The 21,375-nt window shown below is 42.2% G+C and overlaps 1 protein-coding gene across 1 annotated transcript; it reads left to right on the forward strand.

Moving 5' to 3' along the window:
• Window positions 1–19,467: 19,467 nt before the first annotated feature.
• Window positions 19,468–21,028, forward strand: GCNT3 (glucosaminyl (N-acetyl) transferase 3, mucin type). Its single transcript, XM_009681626.2, has one exon. The coding sequence runs from the start codon at window positions 19,572–19,574 to the stop codon at window positions 20,886–20,888; it is 1,317 nt and encodes a 438-aa protein (XP_009679921.2). The 5' UTR covers window positions 19,468–19,571; the 3' UTR covers window positions 20,889–21,028.
• The last annotated feature ends 347 nt before the right edge of the window (window positions 21,029–21,375 follow it).

Raw genomic sequence — 21,375 nt, forward strand, 5'->3', positions numbered from 1 at the left:
GTAGACCTCCTTCCTTTGTTCTAAAACTGCTCCACACATTGGGGGGCAACCCATTCTCACAGCAGCAAGGGCCACACCGCTGAGAGCAGGGAGTGGGAGATCAAGGAAGAGAGAAGGAGCAGGTGACTCCAGACCACTCTGGAGCCCAGGCTCAAGCCGACCTCTGCAATCTGTTGTGAGAGGTTATCTTTGCTGCACTACGAGTGCGACTCCAGGCAGTTCTCAAATCGCAGCCTGCCACTGTGAAGATCAGCCTACACTTTACAAAACTTGAAAGTGCCCCACCACAGACAGGGTGCTATTTTTGGCCATTCCAGGCAGCAGCATGAATCCAGCTGTGACCTAGTCTTGCAACCTAACAGAAACCATACTAAAACCTGTTTCATGATCCCCCAGGTCAACCGATAGGAAACTACATCTAGCATATTAGACCAAAGAGAGATTGGAGGCCAGAATGTAGCACTTGTGCTTCTACCAGACATCCTACCCCAAACACACACCCCCAAAAAACCATGCACACACAGAGGATAAAGCAGGATAATAATTCTGCTGTCTTCATTACATACAGGCCACTGCTGAGAAGTGTGGTGTCACACAAAAGCAACCAAGGAAACTTCAGATGAGAGGCAAGTTTCATGGAAATCTGTTCTTTGTAGAAGGCAGAAATGAAGGGAGGAGAAGGGTCACAATACAGATCGCAAGGGGTTCTGAAGGAGGGACATAATTTGAAAGTCTGCATTTGTACGTCTGCATCTGCAAACTTCTGATCAGGTTCACAGGCCCCAGTCAGAGAAGTTATGACTGCACGTTTTTCAGTTAGGTCTCTTATAGCTGCAGCCCTGATGAATCCAGGTACCAGAGAACATTCAGTAGCCAAAATGCTGATCAAAATGATGAAGATTATCTTCACAGTTGAGGCTTAGGTACTCGCATGGCATCTTGTACTGTAACATCAGAGAGTATACAGTGAAAATATTTAACTTCAGAAAAGTCCTGTGAGATATGGAGGATCAGTTCAGTGGAAGGAGCATAAAAATGAAATACTTGATTTCAATGACTTAACTGTCTGCCACAGTAAAGTCTGTGGCAGACTATGAAACTGAATCCTACTCTCTGAAGTCCCAGTCTAGCACTCTGAACATCCTTGTCTTCTCTGAGACTGAAAAAGACATTTTTTTTGCTTACCTTATCTCTTTATTGCTAGAGAGAATAATAGTATTCGGGGAATACCAGAATTACGCACAAATTGTACCCAAACTACGCCTTCTTCCTCACAATACTAGCTTCCAAGCAAATATACCACAGATCTCAGAGAACACTAAATTGGAAGTTGGCATGACCCAAATTTATGTCAACCATTAATCAGACAATATCACTATAAAAAAAAATGGCAAACATATTCCCTATAACTGAAAAATAGGCAACTTTTAGACTATTGTTATAAATTGAGACTTTAGCACACTTGTGTTTTGCTGATCACAGCTGTGGAATTGTAACTGCTATTTAAACAGACATCAGATGAGGCAATTGAAAAGCTTCCCTTACCTCTCTCCTCCAAAACTTGTTTCTTTAATACAAAAATTGCTTAGCTGTTAATAAAACTATCACAAAAATAAGAAAAAAAGAAAGAATTGAAAGAAAGTATGATTTGTCTCAAAATAACTTCATTTTAGTTGTTCGAATAACTTTAAGATTCTATAAGTAGATTTGGGCATGAACTGATGAGCTCGCATGAGGAAGAGCATTCCTAGAGTATTCCTTTCTGAAATTCAGTTACATTATTGTGCAAGAAAGCATCTGGAAAGCAGAGAAAATCCCATGCAAGTCTTTGACTTCCAGGTGACTGAAGTAATCTAATGCAGGTCATACAGACATACAGAGGTCAGTGAATACACGAAGAATTTAGTCCATAGCTGCTTACTGGTTTCTTCACCAGGTTGAAATTTTGACTCATTTTCTGGTAAATCTGCTATTGTTACAGCCATCTTTTCCACTGCTAGCTTAGTTAAGAGAACAGAGAACCAAGAGTTCTACCAATTGCTTTAATTAACAATCCAGTGGATTTATTTAATCCAGATAAATGCTATTCTAAAAGCCATGGTGTTCTTCAGAAAAGCAGAAATTAAGGTTATTACAGCATTATCTAACAGGCATTTGCCCAAGAACATTGTATTCACATATTTTAAAACACAAAATTTGTTCTGCAATATTTTATGATCCTGCAAAGTGACAAAAACTAATCAGGCTTTGTCTACTCGTTTCATAGAATGAATCAGAAATCTGCAAAAAATAGAAAATACACCTGGCTTTTCTTGGAAAGATTACATTAAAAACAGTGTATTCTACAGTTAGGGGATGTTGTTAAAAGCAACAAATCAAGCAGATTTAGGGACACTTAAGAGCCACATGTGTACAATTAACTGTAGCTTTTATCTTGAACAAAAGAAATAAATCTTCTTAATTTTTTTTTTCCAAAAACAGTGGTGCACAAGGCAAATGAATTCATTCAGAATCTGTAGAGTTTGAGAGGAGTTTTGAGACAAAGTTTTTATTTCTGTCTAGCCAGCAGTACCAGTCTTTGTCATTATTATGACCAGGCATTATTTATTTTTCCCCCCTAATGAAGACAATTTCATTTTGTTTCCAGCAGAACTAACTCAAACTCAGAAATTACCCCATGCAATTATCTAGCTAAAGTCCTGTGCCTCAGTAGGATATGGATTTGGACTGAGAGTGAGTGTATACAGAAAGTACAGTCCTAGCTGAGGGGGAAAATTCAAGGAGAAACACAGAACAGACATTATGTTGTACCTATTTTCTCTCGTATAGACAAGCGTCTAGTTTGTTCAAACATCCACTGAGAGAGATGACAGGATTTGTTGACTACGGATGGAAGTTACCTCTTATAATACTTTTGCGCTCATGCTATTCAATAGCATACTGAAACTCTTTACCAGCTACAACAGAATGTAAGGGGGGGGGGGGAAGGTTACATTTGCATTAACTGATCAGATTCCAGTTTTTTTCACCGTTACCAAGTGCAATATTATTGGCTATTATATCCGGCATTGCTTGAAAGAGGCATATTATCTGTATATTAAATATATATACAGAGAAATAGAGAAATTATTTAATTGAAGTTCAGAATTAGCAATTAACAGAATGCCACATGCTTATTATTTGAATCATCTACCAGGAAACAGAAGAGTTTTCAACTACAGTTGAATTCTTTACCTGAAGTTGAAGAACAGGGCTAGTCAAAGGAAGGTAGCTAGCTCCCTGAGCTGTAAACTAACTTCAGTTTAATTAAACGTATGCGCTAACAGTGGAATTGACATTAGGAGGCAGATCCTGCAATATGCATTGGATTTGCCTGATTCCCTAATTCATCTGGCAAACAGAAGCAGTTTGATGATAAAGCCAGTAAAGTGGAAATGCTGCATCTACTTCAAAGGCACCTTTATCCAAGTTCATCCCAAAATTAAGCCCATTTATTTGGAGTAGAGGGTTCCTGAGCTATTCACTGATGCTGGAACTCTGCCAGTTTTTCCATGGCTCCTAAAGTTAAAAGGAAACGCAAACAAGATTTATATCCTCCTCTCAGCTTTATTCACCTTGCGATAAGAACGCTAGAGAAAAAGGAAACAGTTGTAAGGCGCGACAAATATACTTTGCACATATTATTTAAATCCATGTTTATAACCTAGCATTCCAGCTAATAGTGGTTTTCACCACACCTGCAGCCTTAGACACAGACAAAAATTTGGTAGCAAACAGAAAACTGATGACATATAGATAATCCAAGATTAATCATAATTCATTAATGGAACCTCAAAATACACCTGGAAGCTAAATATTTGGACAAGCAACTTACATTGATCCCTCTATAAAGGGGGGGAGGAAAATCAAGGAGAGAAACAGACTTTTTGCTACCGTCCTTGAGCAGAAAATCTCATGCTCAAGTTTACCATGAAAACTGTAGATTCCTGACTCTATTTAGTATTTATAGTACCTTACTTGAAAGAAAAATAAAACAGAAGAAAAAAAAAAATACCTTTTTTCCCTAATCTAGCATGCAGCTCACCACAGCTGTAATGAGAATAATAGATAAGCAATCTGATCATCTTTCCACATGCAACTATATCTCATTTCTCTGTAACTAGTACCTCTCCACACCTTAGTTTCTGTATGTGCATAAAAGAAGAATTTTGAAGCTTTTCTCAATATGAAAATAGCTGACTATACTATAGCACTCTTCCTATAGGGACTGTATGTCATAAGAGGAAATAGCATTTTGTGCCAGGAATAGCACATCCGTAATAGAAATCTGATAGGGAAGGGCAAGTCTCCTGTTCTCCCAGCTCTGAATCTTCAATCTTTCCCTTGCCTGCCCGGACACAGACAGGCCACCCTATCCAACCTCTTTTAATACTGAAAGTCAGTAAGAAAAGATTTCAGTGACTATTTCAGCACTTGTAGTTACAATTTAGTGTTGTTTTCTTTCAGATGAATCCACCAGAAGGCATATTTGTCATCGATGGGATTATCAACCTGCTCGCAACTCGTTCCGTTTCACTATATCTGTAGGCAACATACACAGATTAGAACGGACTTCTAGTGTTCTTGACTATCTTCTGCTGTCATCCTGATCCCATGAAACAAGAACTCTCATATTGCTCAAGTGAGGTATGAGCCATGGTCAAGTTTTTTTGGAAAGCTGTACTCAAACATTTTTACTGTTTGATTTCTAACAAGAAAGTCCCATTTCTGGACTCGTGTAAGAGCCTGATCTGACTCTGAAACACTCAAAGATACCGCTCACAGACTATACCTGCTTGACACTTCTGTTTCTTTTCTTGCACTCCATCAGCTTTCTCCAAGATAATCAAGCTAAAAATAAGATTTTAAATGCAAGGTTTAAAAAAAAAAAAAAGAAAAAAAAGAAAAAAGAAAAAGACACAACCAACCACAGATGTCTCAAGAACATAACATATTTCAGTGTCTGCTTTGATAAAAGTTGAACGACACAATACCCTCAAATTTTTCACAGAAACATCATCCATCTGAGAAGCAAACGCACAATTTTTATTTTTCCACCACTTTGTATAGTCATAATAGTCGTTATCCTTCCCTTCTTCAGCTGCACCCTTCTTGTACATCAAGTACCTGAAGGCATACACATGCTACTTCACGGTTTTTTGCAATTCATTCCTTCATAACATAAGCTTTTCCAGTGAATATATATTTATTGCACATGAAGAGGCACTTATCAAATCCAGTGGTAGAATATTAGTGATGTAGTTCATCTCAGAAGAAGGTAAAAAAAAAACCCATAATGCATGTCAGCAAAAAACAGGCTTCTTGCTGTAAGGGGCCAATAACGAGTTACTCTTTTTTTCCCTTTAGAACTCCTTTCAGAGACAATATCCTATTGGGCTGTATCCCAGTCACGAAGACTCAGCTTAGTGTTTAAACAAAAGAAAGCAGGATTTGATTCCTCCCGCTTACACACCTATAGTTGCACAATGCAAGCAAACACTGATGAAATCACTACCCACAGAAACTGTGTTAAGAGGAAGCTGGACAAGACCAGAGAAATGTTAGAATACTCCAAACTCAGTGTGTGTCTAAGCAATATTCTCTTCTCAAAAGTTCAACTGTTGTGTATTGCTTTATATTCTTCTGATGTTCTTGTACAGTCCCAGTTGCAAATTTTCCTGATTACTGCTTGACTAGAGGCTGATCACTTTGCCCTCACTAAGCGAGGGCAAAGGGTTCCCAGGTGTAACTAGCAGGTGACAAATTCAAAACTAAGAAAACACCATTTTCTATAACATGCAGCTCAACTGTGAAACTCGGCCATGTACCAAATAAATAAATCTTCAATGAGGAAACAACCAAAACACACATAAAAACCCAGTTAACTGAATTATTTGAAGAAAAATCCATCCTGTGCTGTTAAATCAAGGAACACCATCTCCAGAACCCCCAGAACTGAGGACTAAGACTCTTAACTGTGCAGACAAGAAACTGGGCTAGCTAGACTTGTATTCTGAGATCTCACTCCCACTGCCATGGAGGTTTTTTTCCTTATGCAAGGGACATGTGAAAGAATCACTGTATTAAACACTTCAGAGGGAGTTTTTTCTAGTGCAAGTCCTACCTTCAGAGAATTTCCCTCACAGAAACAGGGTCTGTAATGCATATCTGGGACCAATTCTCTCTAGCCATGGAAACGTTTGCTACCTATTTCCTGGGAAAGGGGCTCTGTACTGGAGAAATCTTTCTGGTGCTGAAAACTCTATGAAGGACAGCTCCCCAAGACTTCTAATCAGGCACCAGTGTCTAGTTTGAGCAACCAGTAGGGGTGTGCGTGTGTGAGCATTACCCCACATTTCTGCTTTTCTGAGACAGCAGCATACTGCTTGACAAAAGATGATAAGAATTGCCTTCCATTCCTCAATTTCTAAGCTTTGACATGTCCTAAAGCTACATTTACTCACAAATGCTATTTACTGACATGTAAGAACATAAGAACGTCTGTTTGAGTCAGATCAATGGTCCATCTAACACACTATTCTTAGCAATAGGAGATGCTGTTCAGGGACAGCACACAATACTGGCTACCTTCTGCGGTCCATTCCCTAATACTACCAACATACTCAGCTGTTATAATAGCACAGATATGGCAATCATAAAGGAAAAAGTGCATCACTGTGACCTATCATTCCCTGTCAACCTGAGGTGAGAACACACAGTTATTAAAAGCATGTGTGACTCCTTAAAGCCTAGAAGCATGCACCATAATTCATATTCCACCTAAAACCTGATCATTCAGACACACAAAGTCTCTTCTGAAATTCCTCAATCCCAGTTTTCTGTTTTTGGTGCATCTTTATCCCAGGCTCTGGCAAGCATCTGTTATTACATTTGTTACAAATGTTACATTTGGTCACAAAGAAAAGCCCTCTACACATTGAGTTTAAAAAAAAAAAAAATTAAAAAAGTTCAGCTAAAAAGGAAGACATTTCTCATGCTCTGACAGGTTGGTAACAATTGTGTCATTTTAGTTTCTGCTACAATCACGTATATCTACAACATGCTCCAGGAAGAAAAAGATTATTAAAACAGCAAAACTACCTCAGATACTAAGACAGTACTTCATATCCTCCTTTATGTGAGATAAGGTTTTTCCTTGCCTTTGAAAGAGATGAGTCTGCGATATGTATCTTTATTCAAATAAACACAATCACAGACAGCACATTTACTGCTCTAGGTTCCTGTTACATACTCAATATCTATGCTAGTAAACACAAATATGCCTGTCAAGCCTCCACAGTAAAACCATGAACGTGTTACTACTTAAACTTAGGGTTTCAATTACACTAACACTCTTAAAAGAAACTACACAAAAAGGTGCATAAGAACAAAGAGCTGTTGACAGCTGATACTCTCCATCTCTCCCTGTCCTTAGCACTACTTTTACAATGCTTAATACTGTGTGTCAGCAGCAGATGGACAACACTACCGGTACTTTAGCAGCTCTGTCTTGCAGCAGCATGGCAAAAGGCATCATGTCATAGCATTCGTCAGCACTTGTACAATAGTGTTTCGATCCCACCATTTTAAATGTAGAACACTGTAGGCCTTTTTGCTATGTTATTTTCAAAGTAGTCTCTAAAAGATCATGAGCCATGACCTTCCTGGAATAAAGGAACATTCCTACTCCTAAAGAACACATTGTTTCAATTTGTAATCTACTGTTTGCTAAAACATACCCTTGCAAAGTGGGGTGGGTCTTTTGGTAACTCCAACCACAGCAAAAAAAAAAAAAAAAAGAAAGAAAAAAAAAAGAAAAGAAAAAAAGAAAAAAAAAAGACAAACTTAAGACCTTGGCTCAAGCCAGCCTTTATTGCCCAAGAATTTCTCTGACTGGTCAAACACACACTTCCTCATTCTTATGTCCTAGGTGCTTACGTATTTCAAAATGATTCTTTCTATTCTAAACGTTAATATATATGCCTCTGATCTTCAACTGCAATCTCTTAGGAAAAAGAGGGGGAAAGAGGTTGGTTTAAGTAACTATTTTAGTAGCTCTGAAAACAGCTCATAAAGTGTCATCTCAATTATGACTAAGGTGTTAATTAGGTGGCCAGCCAGTGTTAACTGATGTGAATGGATTTTTAACTGAAAACACATTCTATGATACCAACTCACTCTTCTGCAAGCTGCCTAGTAACTAGAATTGCTAATACTTTTTGAAATACATATTTTTATAATCTCATATTTTTAATAATCTCAAAGACTTTGGCTCTTTAGTATGACTTGCCATGATACAGTCCAGAGATAAAGTGATTAATTGCTACTCATGACAACAGCACAATTGTTTGAAATAGATGGGTGAAGTGACCTGGAAATACTGTTCATTGCTGACATTAAAATCATTTAAATGATCTAAAAACAGCAGAGATAGCTAGTCAATTCTTTCTTTTATTTATATGGACTATTTCAACAAGAGAAGTTGAGACGCTGTGCATTTATTAGCTAACTTATGATTGAGCAAGCTAGAACTTGAGGTTCAGGCATAAGCCCCTGAATTTTGCTCTGTTTAAAGTAAAAAAGGAAAACATCTCCTGCCCTGCAAATCTCCAGTGAAAAAGAGCTCTTCAGTTCACAGACCTTATTAACTTAAGACCTTCAATTCAGGATTTTAATGAAACCCCAAGTCTTTTCTACAGAGACTCTGATTTATTGTCACTATCTTGTATACAGGTCTCTCTGCAACACCATTGCTGCTGAAAACAGAAGCACAGAAAAGAGCTTTCTTCAAGTTTAGAACAGAAAATAACACGAAGATAGGTGCATGCTAACGTCATGTCTTTTAAAGAATGAACTCCCTTTGAGTTTGCTCCTCCCTTTGAATTTGTACCCAGGGGTCGGTCCTGGGTCCAGTCTTGTTCAACGTATTCATGGAGGACGTGGATGAAGGCACAGGGTGCACCCTCAGCAAGTTTGCTGATGATACTAAACTGGGGGGAGTAGCTGACACACCAGAAGACTGTGCTGCCATGCAGAGGGACCTGGACAGGCTGGAGAGATGGGCGGAGAGGAACCTCATGAAGTTCAATAAAGGCAAGTGCAAGGTCCTGCACCTAGGGAGAAATAATCCCAGGCACCAGTACAGGCTGGGGGTTGACCTGCTGGAAAGGAGCTCTGCAGAGAAGGACCTGGGAGTGCTGGTGGACAACAAGTTGACCATGAGCCAGCAGTGTGCCCTTGTGGCCAAGAAGGCCAATGGTCTCCTGGGGTGCATTAGGCAGAGTGTTGCCAGCAGGTCGAGGGAGGTGATCCTGCCCCTCTCCTCAGCCCTGGGGAGGCCTCACCTGGAGTACTGTGTCCAGTTCTGGGCTCCCCAGGACAAGAGAGACATGGCACTACTGGAGAGAGTCCAGCGGAGGGCCACAAAGATGATTAGAGGGCTGGAGCACCTCTCCTCTGAAGAAAGACTGCAAGAGCTGGGCCTGTTCAGCCTGGAGAAGAGAAGACTGAGAGGCGATCTCATAAACATGTACAAAGTATCTGAAGGGGGAGTGTCAAGAGGATGAGGCCAGCCTCTTCTCCGTGGTGCCCAGCAACAGGACAAGAGGCAACGGGCAGAAACTGAACCACAGGAAGTTCCACCTAAACCTGAGAAAAAACTTCTTGGCTGTGAGGGTGACAGAGCATTGGAACAGGTTGCCCAGAGAGGTAGTGGCGTCTCCTTCCCTGGAGATATTCAAAACCCGCCTGGAGGTGATCCTGTGCAGTGTGCTCTAGAGGACCCTGCTTGAGCAGGGAGGTTGGACTAGATGATCTCCAGAGGTCCCTTCCAACTTAAACGATTCTGTGAAGATGTTTCCAATCAAGCAGTGCTGCCTATTGACCTAAATCAAGTGCCAAAAATCTATTACCTGTAAGAAAGTGTTTTTCTTAATACCACAAATATATGTCATAAGCTTAAAAAAAACCTTACTAAATAAAAACACACATGCTATTTTTTTGATTTATGAGTCAGGAAATACTGATGTCTAGCATGACCATAAATTAATTTGTTCACATAAAGATATCCCCAGTATGCTCACCTGCGAGCACTGACAAACACAATCTTTAGCTATCTTTGAAAGACTGGAATATTAATAGCTGCTGAGCACTCTCAAATAACTAGTCTTGTCTTGGGCTCCTTCTGAAGGGGCGAGAGACAGCACAGAGGATACTGATAGCAATTTTATGTCTCTTCTGGCATCTATTATCTACCTGCCTGATTAATACTAATTGTACAGAAGAGTTCCACAATCCAGGTCCAGCATATTCAGGGGCTTAACTTCCCACTATTTTTAAGCGGGATGCTCAAACACTCTAGACCTCAGTGGCTTACCTACCATACTGAAAATTTATTTTATGGTACCATACCTTTTGTTAGTTCACAGCAGCATGGAACAGTGTCTGTGGATACAGAAATACTACTGAGAGACACCATGGATGTGGAGGGAATGAAATAATAACCAGTAGGAGCCATAAGGATTTTTGCAGGCATGGAATTCACTGCAGCTGACTTCTCTTCTAGCTTTGCATGAGAGGAAGCAAGTGGGCAAAGCATGTAAGAGAGATTTTTAAAGAAGGAATGAGAGCTCTATAAGAAACAAGTATATCGTCTATAATAAGGGACAAAAAGAGCAGAACACTCCCCCATCACCTCTTTTTTCCCTCCTACAGAGAAGCTTTATATTTGATAGCTGCTATGTAGCAGCATGTATAGGGAGGAGGCAGGGGTGGTCGAGCTATCATGAAATACTTGGGGTTCTTCACAAAATAGCAGCCAAAACAAGGACAGCACGCTGCAGGAACCTCAGATGGAGTTTAGCCTATGACAACCGTTCCAGATTAATAGTCACCTTCCCCCTGTGGGTTTGCCTATTCTGCATTTTATGAGTGTGAATGCAAGAAGCGCTCTGTATGAATCTAACACACATTCAAAGAAAGTTGACCTCACTCATGAAGCCCAAAAGAACACAACCCCATTCAACAATTAGACAAAGTCCTTGCCCAGAGTTTCCAACCCAGCTGCGGGACACAGAAAGACAATCAGACTAACTGTAGTTCTAACCACACGCAGATTTATTTCTAGGCAGCCACGGAGATATGAAGGAAATAAATTATGTTACACAGAAATTTTGTGCACTATCTGCATATTAGCCCTTGCTCTGTACTTAGATATCATGATGGCCAATACTTTAGTTATCACTAAAACAAACTACACAGATCATTGATAAATTAACGCAGTTCTACCACAGAAGGGAAATCCTTAAAGTTCAAAATATTCCTTAGAGAGCTGCCAATAGGAACCAAGGAATAAAGCTAACATACTTTTATGGGGTTTTTTTGTTCAAACACAAATTCTTTCTCAATAAGATTATTTCAGGACCTCCTTTAAGAAATAATCTCTGTTAGTTAGTTATCATTTGTCTTCTCCATCGTTACAAATGGAGAAAGTTAATGTCATTCTTTTTGATTCTTTATTCCTATAGCCCTGAATGCCCTTCTTTTCTGCCTAAAGTAGTTGTTTGCTGTTTTGCCTTTATTTCCCATGCTGTATGAAGCAATCATTTTCTAGAAACAATGAGCCATGAGCTAATGTATTTATTATCCCCAGTATCACTGTGTTTTCTTTGTGTTATATCCTTCAAGAAAAAATCAGGTTTTTTATTCCCTGCAGGAAACCACCAAGTTTCTAGTGTTGGATACGGCAGTGAGAAACAGTACCGGTTTTAAGAGCGGTTGAAAAGGCTTTTACACCTTTACCAGCCCCTTCCCACAATTTGCCTGTCTCTTCAGCAATCTACCTAAGGTGAGTAGTGACTTATTCCCCCACTTTGCTGTAATATACAACATACGATTTAGAAAACTAGTTATACCTTATCAGCAGAGTTCATCTTTTGTATATAACATTAAGTAGTGAAAAATAGTCTGTTGCCTATATATTGACTACAATTGTTTCCTTAGACTTTCTCCAAAGCCACATTCACTTTTATTCCTTGCAGTCTAGCTATTTTGCCTTGGATGAATGCTGAAATCCTTCCCCTTTAGTAAGATTTCCACCACAGAGGTCCAGAAACAGTGGAGCACTGAGCCTGTAATTGTAAGGTGATTAACATCAGCAGTGCTCAGTTCCAATAAACAAACTGCTACGCATGCTGCTTTTTTTTGTTTTTTTTAAAGTTTGTGCTCTGCTTTCACGTTCTTTCTGCCTCATATCCATGTAGTGGCGGACTCAGAGCTATTGCATATAGTGCCATTTGTCACAAAACTGCAGGGAAGTAAAACTTTAAGAAAATTTACATCCAATAATTTTCTCAAAGATTGACTTCGTCTCTAATTAGTTATTGAAACAACAAAAGGTGATGCTACAAAGGACGTAGTTTTAGTACCTAGTAAAGAGACAGGTGAACCTGTCATGGAATAGAGGACTGAGCCACATAATTCAGTTGACGTTAAATGGAAGAAAACCCAAGCTAAGGTTTATAATTACAGTTTTCAGTTCCAAAAAGCTAAACCTGCATGAGTCCATCTAGAGTTAATCATGTTCAAGTATATTATATAATTTATATGATATAAATTATATTCACTTTGAAACTTCAAGACCTTTGTTCAGTTTTTCCACTCATTAAAAAAGTAACATATGCCAAATGTTCTGTATAAAAACAACACTGAACTTCTGCTCTCTTATGACATACGATGGCAAGGTTATACGGTTTTCTAAGCACATGGCAGTAAGTCTAAAACTTGAAGGCCATGGAGGTAAACCTGATTCTATGATAAGTATCACAGTAAGTATCACAACACCAAGGCAGTGAGTTAAAAAACAAGAGGTCTGGACAGCTAAGATGACAGAAATCCAGTTTCTTATCAACATAGTTCAAAGGAATATTGTTTAAAAACAAAAAGAACAGTTCTTTCAGAAAATATGGAAATGTCCATTCCCATTTCATATAAAGTAAATAAGACATTTCCTTACCTGAAGGCACACGAAGAAAGTGGAATATAATGCGTTGCAATACAACGACTACTATATTTTAACAGAAGGCGTGTACTTAAGAACAGCAAATTATGCATAGAGTACATTTAGGAACAATTTTGCTTAATTTAGCTTAATTTGCTTAATTTAGCAGTCAGTGGGAGTATCATTCATTTTGTTTAATGATACATTAATACCTAACCAAAAGTTATAGCAGGACCAGAGCTGGCTGTAAGTATTTTTAGGTGGACCTGCAAAATAAGTTTTAAGGCCTTATGCAGGTAAGTGTTTCTCACATACCCAATGAACAAGACAGTTCTCCACTTTTTTAAGCTTACCTAGGCTTATAGATAGCCTGTAATCATCTGTGTGTCTCCGACGCATGAACTATATCATAAGTTATAACATATCATAATTTATAGTATTAAAACTTTCCAGTGAACACCAGCAAGACTAGAACCACCACCCTCCCTATACAAATATATCGCCAGCTGATGGTGGGAGACGGAATAAATGGAAGACAAAAGCAAGAAAAGAAGAAAATTATACAAACATGTAAATACATACATACACACACCCCTCTTTTTCCTTGTATCACTCACATCCTTATCACAGATCTCCCTCCCAAAAAGCCATTAGCAAAAAAGGATCAATTTATGAACAAGGGTTCTAGGATCAAGGAGGAAACTAAATTAAGATTCCAAAAACCTTGGGGAATATCATTCCAGGAACTATTTTAAAACATAGAACTATACATACACTCAAGAATACTATTCTATATGCTTCAAGAATCTAGTGCTGGCTAAAAATGCATACAGGAAAAAACTATGTATGAAACATACTATCTTTTTACTAGGGCTTTTGAGAGACATATGGCAGCTCAACTGCTACTCAGGTGCACGAAGCTGATCTCCTGGTATCCCTTGCCACACCTTCGCTTGCAATGACTAATTCATCCTTCTGTGCTCCAGGAAGTCCATAAATGCTAACACTCCACTCCTATGCAGACATCAATCAGGCATTTCTGCTAAATGAATGCTTTGATCATCTTTTACTGAGAGAAACTTGGTTTGAGAACCACTCAAACCAAGAAGTAACATATGTATACAAAGCTAAAACTTTGGATGTTGGTGTTTTCTTTTCCTTCAGTCAAATATCTGTTCTCCAGTCCAGTTCACTGCCGGTTTCACAAGAGCCTAAAACAATTAGAAGCACTGAGCTCTCCCAAAAGAAGGGGAGGGAAGTGACCAGTTTGTTAACACTGAACGAATTTGTAGACTTCCTTCACAGGAGGCACTGAATTTGCCTCAGCAACAGAGCACATTCCATGGACAATACTGGTTCAGGAAACCTTGTTTTCTCTAGCTTTGAGGACTTGAAGATTGTGAATAACTGGCAAGGGGACAAATTTTGACCAAAAATATAATTTCAGAGAGTCTTAATTAGTCTTAACAGGTTTTCTGTAAGTATCTAAGAGCAGCTTTGAACCTGTCTGTTAGATGCTCCAGAGTTTGAAGAGCCAAAGGATCAGTAAGCAGAGCTCCATCAGAAGTCTCTCTGGGGAGTGGGGGGGGGGGGGGAGGAGGGGGGGGCGGGGGGAGAGAGTGGAAGGGACAGGGAACAAGACTTCTCGCTGTCTCAGTGAGCTACAACTCAATAAGCTGCTCTATGAGACACAGTACAATGTAAAAGGAAATGGAAAGCAGCCGTGCGCCCACTCTTTTCAGGCTAGAAGGGTCATACTGCAAAGGAATGGTACTTTTGATGAGAGACCACCTGTATTGCCTCCCATTCAAGCAAGACAAAAAAAAGAGGAGGAAAACCTGTATCTCCTGCTCATACGTTAAAAAAATAAAAATATTGAAACAATTATTTAACATTTCACCTCACTGATATTGTACATATTTTTAAGTTGCTTTCGGCCTACAATTATGGCTCGTGCAGGTACTTTCCTCTGCCTAACTTTGCTATCTATACACCACACAAAAAACAAACAATTATCACCTACGAAGGGTATCTTTGCACTGTGAATATCAAATTACTCCTGTTGACACGACACCCCAACAGGGCACAGAAGTTCACTGTGAGCTAGCAACGCTTAAAAGCAGTCATCCAGCACACAGAACCCAGACCACAATGCATATTATGCCTCTAAATTAGTCATCAGAAAACAAGTTTCTCTTCTGAAAACAGAAAGGATATAGAATATTAAAACAGCAGAACTATAAAGACAACAATGCCCTGATAATTTAAAAGAGATGCTTAAAGCAGAGTCCTTCAAAACTCTCTATAGATTAGTCTGTAACAGAATGCACAAATTCTAACTTTTAAAAAAAGAATATTATCCAGCCACTTGTGACCGGGAAGCTAAAAAAAACTTTCAACCCATATAAGCAATGGAGTATAACACACAAGAATTGTTTATAGTGTTTACAAGCTTGGCCTCAAATTACTGCTTGATTAAATTAACAAAATCCATTACCTCTACATCAGTCATACTAAAGAGGCTGCTATTATGTCTAAATATAAAAATCCTTTCCTTAACACATTTTAGCAACCATCACATCAGGCTGACTCTTCCAAGCCAGCTTTTCCTTCCTTATTGAGACTGCTTTCCCAGGGAAAACCCCATTCCTTCTACAAGTTAACTGTGTACAGGTGAACCTGTAGAGATTATGAGGCTCGTTACCACAATCTAAATGCCTACCAGCTGCTTCATCAGGTGTGGGACCATCAGCAAACAACCACATGCTTTTTTTTTTCTTTTCTTTTTCTGATTGTACTAACCATGAAGACTAACAGGCCTTAAACCCAAATCTGAATCTGAATACTCACATAACCCCTTGAAGCATTGCTCTGTTAAACTAGCAAAACAGATGGCAGAATGACGCAGTACAGAGCAGACCAGAGGCAGGGTGGTTGTTTTTGTAATAAAGAAGGGGTGCAGCAGCTTATAAAGTTACCTAAGCGATCGTCTACTTCCTGCTGCATAAGCTGAAAAACATTCAAATAATTTCCCCTTGTTCAAAACATTTTCATATCCATGCAGTTGTGACTAAATTCACAGAGTGTTGACAAATTCATGCAAAATCATTTTTTCCTTATTCAGTATCAGGCTTTCCTTAAAAAAAATATTTACTGCCAGATAAAGTTATCAACAAAGATAACTTGTCCAAAGATAATTTTCCATGTGTCTGATATTTGTCAATGGGTATAACAGCATTTCCAAGCAGTATGTTACTCCTACAGCCTATTCCGTACCAGTGCATTCATATGGCCTGTCATTGGCCAGTATGAAAAGAAACACTGCAGCAATCGTCTGTCATTTCACACACTGTTTTTTAGCCTTTGGCACTGTTCAGAGACCAAATACACTGTTGACTTTAAGAGTACGCCTGAGAACATTGAAAATACATATTTCAAGTCTCAAGTTAGACTCATCAACTCTTGACTCTTAAAAAAGAACTATGTTTGGTTTTTTATGTAAAAATGTGATTAAAGAGTTACAGTTTCTTTTCAAACTCCTGAAAAATACCTCTGATCAGTGTAACCTTCTTCAAGACAGGCCAAGTTAAATTATTTTCTGAGGACCTTATCTTTAGGTTTTAATGGCACACTGCCATTTCAACAACAGCTGGAGTAGTAATGCTAAATTTTCCTCAGTTAAAACTGGCTGCTTAGGAAAAACATTCCCTCAACTACTAAGAAAGCCTTGAGTTGCTCTCACAGTTCCTCACTAAGGTACCTCATGAGGAAGCTTTGCTGCATAGGAGCACTGAGATCTAGCAATTTCTAAATGACTGGGCTGCCAAAAGAGCTGACGTTTATTTCAAAAAGTAGATTCCAACGTTCCTGGGATGCAGCTAGGCAAAAAAAAAAAAAAAACTAGATCATTCACAAGAACAGAAGTGCTACCAAAGAATGACCAGGCTGGCTGGGAGAGGACATAGTCTGCTGAGGGAAAAAAGTCAGGCATCAGAAAAGGAACTACTCCTATATTTTTTGCAGGCTTCTTGCATAGAGTGCATAGACGCAGACAGGAACCAAGTGCCAAGCAAGGCAAAACTATACACTCAGATGACCGTCTATCCTGTCAAGCGTTAACTGACTGCAGTATTTTTAAATGGAGTAGCCTATTAGCCTACACACAGCCCAAGGAACTACTGTTTTCCACATGTTCCTGCATCCTTTTCTCAGCCAGTAAGTTCATTGTGGGCTACAAATATTTCAGAGGGGATCCCACTCTGTTCCCATGTAACCTGATCAGCAATAATCTCACTTAAAAGAGAAGTTGGTTCAGATACTACTTTCCATAGTGTTTCTGAACTACATCACCATAATTTTTGAAAAATCATATAAAAATGGACATAAAGGAATTAACTATGAAAGATCATTAAAGAGCTCTCATGTGGAGTCACCACTTTCTCAGTATTTCCTCTGGGATTAAGAATTTGAGGATTTCTTCCACCCACCACACTGTTACAAGGCACAACACGTACAGTACAACTAGAATCTTAAAGCAGAAAAGATCATCCACAATGCCATACAATACGTACAATATGCTCTTGTTTTCCTAGTCCACAAGTAATAGCTGTATGAAGGAAGAAATTTGAATACTGTAATCAGAGTAGGGGATCAATCTAAAGATACTTACTTTAGGAAAACAAACCAACAAACAAACAAAAACCCCAAGCATATAAGACTCGCCATCCCTCCATACAACACGGCAAGGATATAGTCTAGCAGAGGTGATCCGGAGAGGAAGAGCCACCTGGAAGTGCAGAAAAACGCACTGAGAGGAATACTTTTGTCCTGTTCCAAGACTTTCTTCAAAAGTATCTTTCTTCTGACTCTTTCAAATTGTCTAGATGAAGTCTACCGCAAGCCTAAAAGAGCTTACAAATAAATTTCAGGAGCAAAGAACATATATAACAGGACATGTTTCTTCCTTGCCACAAGAAAGCAATTTGAATATCTAGGGTCTTGGTTGCATTTCCCATATCTGATTCCCGTGTTCCTCCCAAGCACATTCACTTTGGTACTTAGCACAGGAAAACCCAGAGCAGTGCATAAGGGAAATATTATGTATATCACATTATTGCCTTCCATAATGCCCATTAGAATTGCTGGACCTCAGACGTAAGAGACATTTACTGAATTGCATAAAGCTAATAATTCAACCAACAACAGCAGTTTTGAAATTAGGGGAAAACTACTGCTCTTTTGGAGAACCCATGCAGTGAAACTGCAGTGCAGAAACTGCAGTGAAGGGCACTTAAATCAATTGTTCTCAGTCCAGCTGCAAGTTCTGTGTGTTTGATTCCTTGATACATCTGCAGCCAAAGGAAAAAAAAAAAACCACCTCTGTACGTATCTTAGCAAACCTGTGCCTTTCTCCTTTCCGTTATGAATGTGAAATTTTAACTACCTATGTGCTTATTTTTTCAGTAGCCTTACACAAAGTTTCCAATTCTTTCCCAGTCCCACTTTTGTTAGCATGGAGATATCGACTCACCATTGAAACTAAGGACATAAGCACTGCTTTACAAATAAGGTAGCAAAGACTGCTGTTAAAAAAGCTACCTACTTTGTTGCTCAAGATGACTGCAAAACCCAAGAGGCATTACTTTGTTCACCTCAACACAAGGTGTATTTTAGTCATTGATAGGCATCCCATTTTTTTCCAGTAATTGATAAATTGCTTTCACTCAGCCAGGAGGTGCATGCAGGTCCCATAGGAGGTCCTGATGCCCTCCAAGGAAATCCTCTCACTAATTCCTTCAAGTGAGCACCTTGTGGCAAATTATTCCTAAGCCATAGCCTCTGATTTCACCCTCTGCTCCCATTTTAGAAGCAGAGGTTCCACCTTGGCCAGTTAGCAAACACCCTTTTGCAATAGTCCTCGACCAAGGCTCCAAATGCTCTAGACCAGTAGAAAGCCTGTTGCAGCTCAGGCTGACAAACAATAGTGTGTTATTGCTGTCACTCATTTGACCTGTAAGATGACATGCTCTGAGCACTGAAAAAAACAAATCAGATCCCAAAGTGAGCTAGTGAAGTCTCTTTTAAAAGTGTGCTGTGCAGAGTTGCGTTTCAGAGGATTTTCCGTGCTCATTTCCACAAGGGACAGCGGTAAGATGAAATAATTTTTTTCAACATACCAAGATACACAAGCACCTACAGTATTGACAAAACCAAACGCAGTAACGCCATGAAGAGGGAGGAGACTTCCTTTTACTAATCACCTGTGGTTACGCTGAGATTGCCCTGCCACGATTTCACCGGTTCCCAAGAAGCACGCCTACTGACAGGTTACTCTTTCCACCACACCGGCTGAGCAGTGCCCAGGTAAAAGTTCGCGCAGGAGGCGCGGGCAGGCAGAGCCAGGAAAGGCACCGCGGGCGGCAGAGCGGGCAGCGCGGGGGCTGCGCGGGCCGGGCCGGTCCGCCGGGCGGCTCCTCGCCCCGATCCGCGGGGAGCGCAGGCTGCACGTGGCCGAGGGCCGCGGGCCGGGGCCGCCATGCAGCTGTGCGGCAGGAAGCCGCCGCCGGCGCGACTCCGCCGGGCGGCGCTGCTGCTGCTGGGCTCCCTGCTGCTGGCCGCCTCCGTGGCGCTGCGCGGCGCCGCCGGGCCCTGCCGCGACACCCGCCCGGGCGCCGGCGACCACCCCCGCTGCCGCGACCGCCTCTACCGGGCGCTCACCCTCTCCTCCGACAGCAAGATCAACTGCTCGGGGATCATCCGCGGGGATGCGACGGCCATCCAGGAGGCCGCCCTCCGCAGGCTGGAGGTCGCCAACAAAAAGGTCTCCCTGGCGGCGCCCGAGGAGTACCTGAACCTGACGAAGGACTGCAGCCGCTTCAAGGCGACGCGGCAGTTCATCGAGTTCCCGCTGAGCCAGGAGGAGGCCGAGTTCCCCATCGCCTACTCCATGGTCATCCACGACAAAATCGAGATGTTCGAGAGGCTCCTGCGGTCCATCTATGCCCCCCAGAACCTCTACTGCGTCCACATGGACAGCAAGTCCCCAGCCTCCTTCCAGGAGGCTGTGCGAGCCATCGCTGCCTGCTTCCCCAACGTCTTTGTGGCCAGCCGCCTGGAGAACGTGGTCTACGCCTCCTGGTCCCGGCTGCAGGCTGATCTGAACTGTATGCAGGACCTGCTCCAGAGTCCGGTGCCCTGGCGCTACCTCCTCAACACTTGCGGCACCGACTTCCCCATTAAGACCAACGCCGAGATCGTCCGCACCCTGAAGGTGCTGCAGGGGCGGAACAGCATCGAATCGGAGAGGCCCTCAGCCCTCAAGCAGGAGCGGTGGCGGTACCACCACAAAGTGACACAGTTCATCTTCCGGACGACCACGCAGAAAGAGCCGCCGCCACACGGCTCCCCCATGTTCACGGGCAACGCGTACATCGTGGCCACGCGGGCCTTTGTGGAGCACGTCTTCCAGAGCCCCACGGTGCAGCAGTTCCTCGAGTGGGCCAAGGACACCTACAGCCCCGACGAGCACGTCTGGGCCACCCTCAACCGCATGCCCGGTGTGCCGGGGGCTGTGCCGCACAACGACAAGTTCGAGCTCTCGGACATGAACGCCATGGCCCGCCTGGTCAAGTGGCAGTACCTGGAGGGCGACACCAGCAAGGGCGCGCCCTACCCACCCTGCACCGGCCTGCACCAGCGCGCCGTCTGCGTCTACGGCGCCGGCGACCTGCCCTGGATGCTCCAGCAGCACCATCTCTTGGCCAACAAGTTCGACCCCCTGGTGGACGAGGCCGCCATCCAGTGCCTCGAGGTGCACCTGCGCCACAGGGCCCTCTACGGCCGGGGGCTATGAGGGGGCGGCGCGGCGCGGCGCGGCGCTGAGGAGACCGAGCCCCGCACTTGCCTCCCCGCGCAGGCGGCGTCTCCGGGGCGGCGGAGGCGCTGCAGACCCTTGCCGTGAGGAGGGGCCGGGCGGCGGCGCTGGCGATGGGGCCCCCGGGGTGGAGGTGGGGGGGGGAGGCGGGGCGGGCACGCAGCCCCCGCGGCGTCCTGAGGAGAAGCGGCTGGGCGGGGGCCCGCGCGCGGGGGGCCGAGAGGGCGGGGCCGCCCGCGCGGGGGTAACGGTCGCAACGGCCGCGCGCGCGCGGGGGTAACGGTCGCAGGGTCCGCTGAGGCGCGGCGCGTCGGGACGGGCGGCCCCAGCCTCAGCCCCGGGGGACGCCTGCGTAAAGCCCGCTGGGCTGGCTTCCCGGTCGGGCTCCCAGGCAGCTTTCTATCAAACCACCCTGAAGGAACTGGTATTTTAATTATTTAATTTTTTTTCCATGCTGTATCTACAG

Source organism: Struthio camelus, chromosome 12 (assembly GCF_040807025.1).
Source record: "Struthio camelus isolate bStrCam1 chromosome 12, bStrCam1.hap1, whole genome shotgun sequence".
Lineage (NCBI taxonomy): Eukaryota > Metazoa > Chordata > Aves > Struthioniformes > Struthionidae > Struthio > Struthio camelus.

Bases quoted from the DNA above. Each gene is read 5' to 3' on its own strand.
- GCNT3 (XM_009681626.2), top strand. From the start codon at position 19,572: ATGCAGCTGTGCGGCAGGAAGCCGCCGCCGGCGCGACTCCGCCGGGCG.